The sequence below is a fragment of the Antrostomus carolinensis genome, unplaced genomic scaffold, assembly GCF_000700745.2.
Source record: "Antrostomus carolinensis isolate BGI_N321 unplaced genomic scaffold, ASM70074v2 scaffold42119, whole genome shotgun sequence".
Taxonomy (NCBI): Eukaryota; Metazoa; Chordata; class Aves; order Caprimulgiformes; family Caprimulgidae; genus Antrostomus; species Antrostomus carolinensis.
In genome coordinates, this window is record NW_010337221.1 from 7,176 (window position 1) to 18,801 (window position 11,626).

At 35.6% G+C, this 11,626-nt stretch overlaps 1 protein-coding gene across 1 annotated transcript in view; it reads left to right on the top strand.

Annotated features, from left to right (window-relative positions):
* The window catches only part of LOC104530510 (ras GTPase-activating-like protein IQGAP2), a gene marked incomplete at its 5' end in the record, with an annotated part of 14,724 nt that extends 6,027 nt beyond the window's left edge, over positions 1-8,697 (top strand). The window contains 6 exons of the mRNA XM_010175106.1: positions 2,863-2,950; positions 3,819-4,031; positions 5,419-5,579; positions 6,270-6,413; positions 7,302-7,410; positions 7,885-8,697. Of these exons, the coding sequence (XP_010173408.1) occupies positions 2,863-2,950; positions 3,819-4,031; positions 5,419-5,579; positions 6,270-6,413; positions 7,302-7,410; positions 7,885-7,998 (829 nt within the window). The remainder of the gene's footprint in view (positions 1-2,862; positions 2,951-3,818; positions 4,032-5,418; positions 5,580-6,269; positions 6,414-7,301; positions 7,411-7,884) is intronic.
* Positions 8,698-11,626: the final 2,929 nt, after the last annotated feature.

Consider the following 11,626-nt stretch of genomic DNA (forward strand, 5'->3'; position numbering starts at 1 on the left):
TTTTACTCTATTTGGTGAGCAAATTAAGAAATGTTTACTGGGACATCCTGGGATATAGGCTACTTTATAGTTGAAAACATTTTTATTAAAGCACTTAGTATCAATACTTAGTATCAAACTATTGGCAACCCTCTTTTGACATTATTTCAAGTTGTTCACAATAAGGATTTGCTTATTTAAGATCCACGTGCTTCCTGAACAAGGGGGAGAATGGAATGCTGATATCCTCTATTCCTATGTTTATTTTCACCCCACAAGTGTGAAGATTAGAAGTTTGCTTTAAAGAGAAATACAACATAATGATTTTACACCTTTGCAAGCACTAGGAGCGCAGATACAGGCTGTAATTCAACTCTAATCTGTTAGTTGGGGTTTTTTTCCAAATCAAAAAACAGTAAACTGAATTTATGAGGTAATATGTGGAGTTCTATTTCTGAAGAAAGTCCTTAGCTACAATATCTGTAGTAAGTAGCGCAACTTCTATGAAACTCATAAAAGCCTGTTTAAATTTAGGAAAAAAGAATCTACTTTTAGGTGCAAGAAAACTCTTACTATTTATCCTAAAAGGAAGAGGAGTTTTTCCATTGTAATTGTGAATACTTGATCTGAATCTTAAACAGGAAAATGTCAAGGTTTTTCTGTAACTTGTTATCAAATATAACTTGAGATCTAAAGTAAAGGTAAAGCAATGGCCATGCCATATCAAAACTGTTAGTCACTTGGTATTCCAGAGATCGAGGCTCTAGCACAGTTCCCAGGCTGGTTTTGTAATTTAAAAAAAAAAAAAAAAAAAAAAAAAAGGGCCTCCTGTCTTTTTCTCTGTGTAGGAGTAAAATGCTATCCCTTAATGGAATCCCAAAAAACATGCAAAATCAAGGCCAAAAGAAATGTTTTTAATCCTCTACACTGTGTGGAAATATGTTGAAACAATAGCACGCGAATTAATGAAATAATTTAACTTCTCTATTGCTTAAGTGCTTTCAAGTAATATTTTACATATTTTAAGGAAATTTAGTAAGTAGTCTGACAGAAGAATAATCAGCAACCTGTGTTCAATTGCAGCAATATTCAAAGGTTGAAATACTTACCACTACCTTTTATAGAAGAAATGTGTAAATACAGTTTACACAGCTACACTTTCCTACCTTAGCTGCAGAGAAGTCTTTTACTGCAGCTGTGAAATGTGAGGCACCTGGCTAAAATTCAAGTCACAGCTAATTCACTGAATGTTCCTTGTTTCTCTGCAAGTGATATGCCTCTTTTATAGAAATATTAATATTTTTTTTTAAAATTGGTTTTGTGAAGGCTTCTGTGAAGTACACTAAGATTTGCTGGTACACCTGTTTTGAGGATTCTGTCAGGTGCCTGGTCTCCATGGATTGAGTGTGCAGGTGCCACATGCCGAGTGGCTGGTGAAGGGGGAGGCATCCAGCCCCAAGTGGGGTGTTTCTGGAAAACAACAAAGCTGAGCAGGTTTGGTATGTGGGGAGAGGAAGCTGAAGGGAAAGGAAGTGAAAATAAGCCTTGTGTCTTTCAGCCATGTCAGCACCTGTTTCTAAGGCACTGCATGAAACATTAATACCATCCCATATACTTTAATACAGACAGTGGTGGTGATCACCAAAGACTGACGAAGATTGTCAGGCAGAGAAAGCCAGCAATGTGTTGGTAGAGCCCTTGTGAACCAACTTTATGAAACCTTTCCGGTTTGGGTTATTTTGTTTGATTGTGGGTTTTTGTTCATTTGTTTTGTTTTTCTCCCAGCAAACTGGAGGGGATTCCAGAGAGTTTATGAAGGAAAAGTACAATTAACAGCAGCTCTAGATGAGCAAACTGGTTTCCAGGAGGTTTAGCAGGTTGTCTTCCAGCATGGAAGGAGCAGTGCTTCATGTCTGTCTGTGCTGTCAGTCTTTCCTATTTCCATGGAAGCTTGGGTCATACCCAATACTCAGTGGTTTTGGATAATATTGCCTGTATATGAGTAAATATTTTGTCCCATTTCATTGTACTTTTATGAGACCTTCTAGTGCTGAAAACACTAACAAAAATCCCAGTTATATATAGGTAAACTATCATTTTAAAACAAATAATGAGGTTTTATTACAGAAGCCTTGATCATATTTAGACATTTCCTGGGAAACTTAAGCTGTGTCTTCAAGTTTCTGCTAATTTTTAAGAATAATGAGCTATATCTCATTTGTAATTTGGTCTCTAAATTAACAGAATTCTGTAGCAGGATGTTCTTGGAAGTATTATGGATGAAGAGGCAGCAGGAAAAGGAATTAGATAAATTCTTACCAAAAAAAGAACTGGTTTACATATCAGGATGTAACAGCTTCCTTTTTTTAGCAAGGAAATACTCCTTGTCCATTGCCACTAGAGAAACATCTGCCCTTAAGTGATGTGCGTAAATGCACAGTGTCGGATGTAAAATTCCTTTAGATCAGTTTTGAGTACATTTCTACTTTATTCAGTAAATATGACCCTTAATGGAACCATGCATAGTTCAGGCTTTGCAAAGATTACATTCCTATCTGTTTTGTCACGATCATAATTAAAATCCACATGGAAGTTGTTGCTTGGATTTTTGTTAGGTTAACAATAACTGTTTTACTATGCTAGTTGGTTAACTGTTCTCTAATACAAAAGGGGGGAAGTGTGTATGTCTTTCTCTATTCAGACCTATGTAGAAGCCAGATATTCAACATTATGGAAGCTCTGAAACATAAAAAGCTAGGAAACATAAGCATTACCAAGTATTCATAATAAAGGAGGAGCTGCTAGTTTTAATGTTGAAGAAATGAAATGCACAAGTGATTCAGTGACAACTGTTTTGTAATATCTATATATCCTTTTTAAAAGGACCAAAAGACTTATTGTGGACGTGATACGAACACAGCCAGGGGATACACTCTTAGAAATATTAGAAACACCAGCCACTGCACAACAGGTAAGTGCTATACTGTGCCTGAATAAAGTACATATTTTATTATAGCTATTTGAAAGCCTTAAGAGATCTCTGACAGCTTTCTCCACTGCTTTATAACAACAAAATCATTGTTGCTGTTTTTGAACTATTCAGATCTAGAGCCTTCAAATATGAGACTTGAAAATTTTCTTTTATTGTGACTTGGTAATAGCTTCAGAGTAAAAGAAGAATTAAGTCTTGCTGTTAACTAGCACAAGACAAATAATTTAGTGTTCTTTACATTTTTTGTAAACTGTCTTTTCTCTCCTATGTTACAATACAATCAAATAGTCTGACTTGAATCCTTCTGCTAGATTTTTTGTTTTTCTCTCATGGACTTCAGTATCTTAACTCAAGTTCCCTGATACCTAGTTTATTTGCTTAAGCCAAAAAAGCAAACATCTTCCTGGGGTGCTACTGCTAACATTGGTATGGGAATTGAGTGGGAAAAGCTCCCAGTTGAAGACTTTCTTGTAGATATGGACACACAAAACTACATCTCAGTAAGGTGCACATTTTAGCTTACCGCAGTGTGTGTATATCTAGGGGACACCTGTGAGATCTGGACAGTCTTCCCATAACTAAGTGAAGTCATTGAATCACCTGACTGATTTTAGACATGTTTTCATTAACTGAAATTGAAATGTTTAAGTGTCGTGATTACTTAATTAAGGTACGTCAAAAGTTACAGTAAATGGAGCGCTTTCAGTCTGTGTGGTAAGAGGCTATAAATAAAGCCTGCACCGTGATTCTTGATGGTCTCCTTTGAGAATTCAATGTACTTCAATACTTAACTGTTATCATGAACTGAAAAATAACTGTTCTGGATATTTATTTTTTTTTAACCCAGGAATCTGAGCACTTGAAACTTGTAGAAAAACGTGCCATCTTAGATTCCAAAACTCCAGAGAAAATGAAGCACAGTCAGTCTATTTTTGAAGATGGGCAGCTACCAACAGAACAAAAGAAAAGGAAAATTCAGAGAAATCTCCGGACATTGGAACAAGCAGGACTAGTGTCTTCAGCAACTAAGTACCAGGAAATTATAAATGAGATTGCTAAGGTAAACAGGATGTGCTTCTCTGTATGTTTGAGTTTTAGGCATTTAGCCTTGATCCATTCCAGCTAGAGTTGTACAATGTGTATTTTCTAGACAATGCTACACTAAATTGCTCAAGTATCCACATAAAAAACAAATTGTCTTTGCTGACAAAATAAGTGAAAGACAGTATGCTCCTGCATAACTACTATGAATAACATACAGCTGTGGACTTTGTTATCCAGATTTGATATCGCTGCTGATTTAACTTCTCCAGTACAATGTGTTTCAATATAGCTTTTTATATATTAAAAGGAATCAGAATTACCCATCAGTGTTTCAATTCATAATTAATGTAGTCTTGGTAAGGTTTAAAAAGGCTTTAAAACCCCCACAAAACATTCTCTGATTGATATTAACACTGATCTGCAGTGGTTGGGCAGGACACAAAATGAATACTGGGCCAATGCAGTGCTCATCTTAGGGTTGATAAAGCACTGGGCCTGATGGGTACAAATTGGCAAATCCTGTTCCAAATCCATACCCAATACTGGCTGTAAGAATCTTCGTGTATTGGATTATCTTTTATTATTCATGAGTAATATTGGATTATATTTAATTACTCATGAGTAAATTACTCATAGCTCACATGAGTGATTTACATATTAGAAATATTTATTCTTTAAAAGTTGCAAACATATTTTAATATATAAATGAGTAAATTGCTCATGTGAGCTAAGTCTCTAATATAATTAAGTATGCCATGTTGTACCTACTCTGAAGTGCCTGCTTCAGGGCAGTTTTAAAGCCCTGCTTGGTTCAGGTGTCTGCATCTGCTTCTACTTGAGACAAAAAACATTCTACATATGTATTCAGTGCCTCATTCTTTTTTTATTTTTTATCTATAAGCCCAGATGCTTTATTATGAGCCCTTAAGGTGATCTGAAGATTGGGATGAGCCTTAGAATCAGAAGTCACTTTTATTTCACTTTTGACTACCTCAACTAAACCATTACCTTCATTGCCTTCAACTCAAGCTCTAGTTTAGCAGTAGCTAGTTCTTATCTAGTAGAAGCCCAGTCTCTCATTTCATAGGCCTCTCAGCAGAAACTAGCTGTGAGAAAGCTTCCATTTATACCATGAAGACGACATCTTCCTTATGACTTCTGTCTGTCATGCCTTGGAGACCATAGCAGAGTTCAAGATATCACCACTTGTATACAAGTAGCAATGAGATTGTTGTCTTCTGTAAGGTCACGTAAACTGTATTACTTGCTACTGGTACTGCACTTGTAAGAACTTTCTCCCTGTAACTAAGTCATGTTGTGTAATTACAGATGTGAATGGTAATAAGCTGAGACTTTTAAAAATATCTAATTAAAAAATCAATTATACTAATAAATTTATTTAGGATATCCGGAATCAAAGAAGATACAGACATCATCGAAAAGCTGAATTGGTGAAACTCCAGCAGACTTTGAATGCACTTAACTCCAAGACAGCATTTTATGAAGAGCAAATTAATTATTACAACACCTATATAAAAACTTGTTTAGACAACTTAACAAGAAAGTGAGTTGAGTCTTCTTGTCTTTTAATATTTCAGTGTGTTTTATGAGGAAGGAGAGCAGGTGTCAATCTGTAGTTGAAAGTTTTGATCCCAACAGATTGACAATCCATAGATTAAAAAGTCCATGGAAGTTGTCACTGAGTCAAAACCTGGAAAGTAAAGTCTTGCATTTATTTAAAGCCACCTTACAGAAAGAGGCCTGAGATGTATACATTTTTTCAACATACTTAATTGGTGCTACTTTGCAGATCCATTAGCATGCTTTGAAGTCATGTAGCTTTGGGAAGTAATTATTTATTTCCTTTCTTCATTAAAAGGGTTAGATTTTGTCTTTATAATGAAAAAAGGGAAAATAAATGCCCAAAGAATTTTACTTTCCAGGTATGATGCAGTTACTTGCTATTTTAAAGTGATAATTGTGGACTCTTTTTGGATCAGGGCTGTATTTCACAATAGAGTTTAAGCTAGTGCTAAAAAACATTGATTCAAAATCATTGTGAAAATGTTTAGACTATTCAGTGTGCCAAAATTCCCTCCAATTGTTAGATTTTTTTCAAAGTTAATTCTGTTCATTAATAGGAGTTCAAGAAGGCAAAGAGTGAAGGAAAGGTTAAAATGGCTAGAAGAGTAGTTGAAGTATAAAAAAAACCTGGTAGGTAAATCAAAAGCCATTTTTCTTGCTCTCTTCCCAGAAATTCACGGAGGTCAATTAAACTAGATGGAAAAGAGGAGGTGAAGGGAAGCAAAAAACTGAAGCAAGCCTCAATAAAGTATACAGCTGCAAGACTGCATGAAAAAGGTGTCATCCTAGAAATTGAAGATCTTCAAACCAACCAGTAAGTGTCATATAAAACAACAGAGAGCAATTTCTAATAAACAGCTTCTTAGGAGGCTTGGCTTTTGTTAAAAGAAATCTTAGCAATTTCCTGTGCCACACCTAAAATTACCTCGGACTTTTACGTTCAGAAGAATGATAAAGCCTAATTGTCACAATTCATTTGTTCCCTTGTACCTATATGATTACCTTGGGAAAATATTTGAATAAGCCTACTTTGCATTAGCTGAGATGGAACCAGTACAAGTCTGGCAGCACACTCACTGCTAATGACTGACTTGTTAATCAGTTGTAGCAGGTTGGTTTTTTTTCATTTACTGACCAATCCCTTTCATACAACTGAGTAAACACCTGGTTTTCTGCACTTCCTCACTATGGCAAGGTGAATGAATGTGGTGGTTTAACATCCCTTTTGTATCTACTCATTTTGAGGCTTTCATCCTCTGCACCCTTCCATCTCTCTTCTGCATGGAAAAAATTGTTTCCAGGTTGCAATTTTTTCCCAAGTGCGTTCATCAGGCAGAGGAAGCCACAGGAAGCAAACTGAAGCCAGAGGAGAGTGTGTACACACCTGCAAGAAGACACTCGGGCATGACAGAATGAAAATCTGTCTGCCCTGCTCTTATGATGTGGACACTTGGTTATCTGTTCCCTGAACTTCCCACAGCCCTTTTTTATTCCAGTATAAAAGCTCTATATTCCATACTATATGTACACTAGAAAGTCTCCAAGAAGACATTGCAGTAGAAATGGAGTGGTTCTTCTAACACCATTTACACTGCTTATGGCCAAAGCTTTTGTGTTCTGCAGGCTTTTTCCCAAAAATTTTGTCTGGCCTATATAAAACTGCCCAGCATACATTATCAATTGCCCTTCTTTTTGTTTCAAGGTTTAAGAATGTGATGTTTGATATCACACCTGGAGAAGAAGTGGGTGACTTTGAAATCAAAGCAAAATTTTTGGGGGTTGAGATGGAAAAAGTGCAGCTCCACTTCCAGGTAGAGTTTGAATTTTATTATTTTACTATATAGTCACAGTCGCATTTCCTCTAAATATAAATTATTTCATTTTTTTTATATGTATTCATGAACTACTCAATCAGCACAGAGTAGCAGATCGTGTTGGGAATGACTATATAACTTCCAGAGGATGCTGGGCACAGAGTTGAGTTAATGTTTATATTATGGCAACTGCATGAAACCAAATGCCACATTAATTCAGTGACATGAAGCAAATAACAAGAGAAAACAGTGATACACAGAAAACACTATTCCTTCTGGTTTGCTATTACCGACAATTTGGGATCTAGAGAACATGTAATGTTTTGTACACCTATCCAATAGTTGCACATAATTTTTTAAATTGTGAAGGACCTGGAATTTGAGGTGGTATCACATGATGAAAATGACCCCACCTCGTTGCTATAATGTATGGATTCAAACAGAGACTAATGATTTTATTTCTGATTACAGGATTTGCTTCAGATGCAGTATGAAGGTGTGGCTGTAATGAAAATGTTTGATAAAGCTAAAGTGAATGTGAACTTGCTCATATTCTTGTTGAATAAGAAGTTCTATGGAAAATGAGTGTCTTCAGATACAATGGACTACATCCATCAATGGGGAGTCTATTCAGTATTTTTTTGCTTTTAAACTTTTGTTCAAGGCTTGTCATTGTACACTTTTTAACTTTAAAAAAAACCCCTAAGACACCAAATGTTCAGAGGAATGTACACAGTGCCTTTTCAGCATTGATGATGAAGCAGAAAAATAGGAAATAAATTAATTTAAACAGTTCCAAATTTCATTGGTGTTGGTACTTTGAAATCAAAATATTGCTTAGGACACTCAGCTATTGTGGTTATATGGATTTTAAGGTAGGCAGAAATTAAATTTAGTTGAATATATAAACTTCTTCCTATTAAAACATTTTAAAATGACCTCAGATAGACAATAGAGTTCTTACTACACTTTAAGTATTTACCAAGAGAAATCTTAATTTGTTTGGGGATAGTTTGGATAAATATTTAGTTACATACTAAGCCTATTTTCTGGCAGTTGTCAATTGTAAAGCAAACTTATTGTGCAATTCAAAAATTTTTATAGGTAATTATAAAGTGACAATAACGTCTTACTGTACAAAAATATATTTTGTGATTCATTCCTACTAAATGCACTACTGCCTCATGTAAAATGACATTTTCTACTTTCACAGCCTTTGGAGTGGCATTGGGGAAATCTGAATAGTGAACAGTTGTTCAGTTTGAAGTATTTGAATACATAAATTGTGCCTGTCTGTTTTGTAAGAAAATAAAAATCAGTATTTAGATTTTTTTAAAATATTCTTTGGAGATTGTTCTATGTAAAATAAACATTACCTAATTAAACTGGCTTGGTTCCTACATTTAATTTAAGAGAGTCGTTAAAGCAGCAATCCAGATGACAGTGAAAGAACTTATTTCAGTGCTTTTAGAAAATTGAATCTAATTAATCTTGATTGTCCTCACAGTACACTTCGGGAAGTTGCTCAGCAGTGAAGACTCAATGGCCTTTAGGCCATTGAACATGATGATGACTTTGCTGATGAACCACCAACTGTATCTCCGCAAAAGTGGGTAGAGTAGGTAATGTGATCAATATAGAAACCAAGAGAAAATATTTCCCATCCTCACTTTCCTTATGACAAGCATTTTAAAAGATAGCAGTGAGTTATTCTGGGATCCATTGTAGAAGCAAATATTAGACATGTTTTAATTCTGAAGGTGGAATAAAACAGTGTCAAGTCAGTAGCAGATATATAGACTGAGTTTAGTTGGTATACTGACCTGTGGTATTATTATACAAGCTGAAAAAAAATGATTACACTTAATAGAGAGATTCATTTGTGCATGGCATTAAATTTGAACACTTCACTACTTTCAAACAGCTAATATCCCTAATTAAAAGATAAACAGCTCCTACCTATTTCCATTTTTCTTGTAGCTAGTTATGTACAAGCCATTTTAACATGATGTAAGTGCTGCAGTATTAACACTGGTTCACTTAAAATAGCTGTATGTGAAAGCAGCACTTTATTTTTCCTTCCAAAGGAGAGAAGTGAATTGTACTTGAATATGAGTTAAACTCACAACTTTTTGTTTCCATTATTATTTGTAATAGTCTTGACTAATCCCTACATATTTTTGACAAATTTTAGCTGAGCCAGGCAAGTCTGTACAGATGGGATGCTGATCCTAAGACCAGACCTTTGAAGTAATGTGTCAAAAGCCTGCAGCTCTGCTGGTGAGACATGTTAGAGCCCTACAGCCTTTGTGGGAGTAAGTCACTCCTGGATATGCTGTTCTGTGTAATGCACTTGACACATCTAGTGGCTGCTTAGTTCTAATGCAAACAGCATGTTCCTCAGTTACTTCCTGACATATGTAATCTTAGGAAAGCTTATTTTGTTCCCATGTAATGACACATATAAAAGGTACAGTCTGTGTGCTAGCACTCACCTTTTCCAACCATTTCTTGGGTTTCTTGCTCTTCTAGTGCACATCAAAGAGTAATTTCCATTTAATTTCTTTCAACTCCTTCAGAAGCTTTTTTCTTAATTAAGTAGTATAGTTTAGGGCCTTGTCACTGAACAAACAATGAACCCTAATAAACAGGACTGACAACAATTATTCCTACCTCAAGAAAAGACTGATGGCAGATCCAAGTACCACACAAATAAGCAAAGTAATTCTGTGCCCAATCACTGCTCTGCTATGCTGCTGACAGCTACTAAATACAACAAAAAAGAAAGGCTTTTTGGAGGCTGCTGTAAGCTGCAATTTAGGGTCTTCAAAGTTACACAGGACTTGATGAAACCAGTTTAATTCATGAAATGGTCTTCTGGAAAGACTTACATTGCTGGTGCAAAACCCAAGGAAAAATCCAGTGTAGTTGAACAGAGCCTAAGCATCATTTGTCAATCTAGGAGAAAATGCATTTTTCCTTGAAAGACTTGCCTATCTCTCAACTTTATCTTCCTTAATCAGTGGTGGTGAAAAGAAATTTTAACGGTTTTGGTCTGTTAGCCCTACAGTTTGCCTTTTTCTACCGTGTGCCTTTAGAGTTGACTAAGAGTGCTTGGCAGCAAACTTAGTTTATTTTAGAATTTATCCATTCCGATGGGGCTCTGAAGCTCCAAAACTATCCACAAAATTGCAAAACGTCTTCCTTGTCAAGCAGACAGGAACACCATCCCAAGCAATAGTTTTGTTCTGTTTCACTTGGCACTTATCTGCAAACCACCTTTTTTAGCTGTCTTTTTAAAAAAGACCATAGAAGCAAGACAACAAACTTCCCTCTAACAGCAAATCCAGAGTGACAGTCCCAGTTCATTTCGAAAAGTTCATAACTAGATACACAACCCTCTTACTGGACGACTGATTTTGCCTCTGAGATATGCTTCTAACCTCATCCTCTTTGAGCAGTAACTACTCACCCCAGGCATGCACAAGGGTAATCTGTGTACTAAACAGCAGCAGGATAGCTCCTTCCCCAAGCAGTAATGATGTAGCAATCTTACTAGATAGTTGTAGGCTTTTTTTGATAGACCTAGTGTGTTTAATGGGAATGAAGTTTTGTTCTGTAACATGCTTCTGCTAAAAAACAAAATCTCTGAAAAGCCAAAAAGCAAAGCTTGGAAAAAGATGGAGGAAGTCAAATTTAAAAGTGATAACTAGTAAAAGCTTTAGAAATCATGAACTGTTCATCTCCATTACAATCACTTTATCTAGAGAGAAAGTAGCAAGCTGATTTGCATAACTACAGGATACAAAAATTAACTTAAATTTGGTTCCCATATGTAGATAGAAAATTTAACAAACAGAGGGTTATTTATTCAATAGCTACATTTATAGTAATCTAATTCACAAAGATGAAAGAACATAGCCCTATGACTATTCCTTATATCTACAACTAAGGTACTCCCTGCTGCAGACATAATGAATTTTCCTTCATATCTTTCATGAACTCTGTAGACTGGTTTACCCCTCAAGTAGACTGGTTTACACTGGCCCACTGGCTAAGGCTTCTTGAAACAGAAGAAATACAAGTATTGAAAATGTATTATTTCCCAAGATCTGGGATAACATTTGTAAATACATGTTTATTTTAAGAAAGACTGATATTTGGTTCACTTCTATTTTGGGTTTAGAAAATTTTAAGTGCGAGACCACAGGAA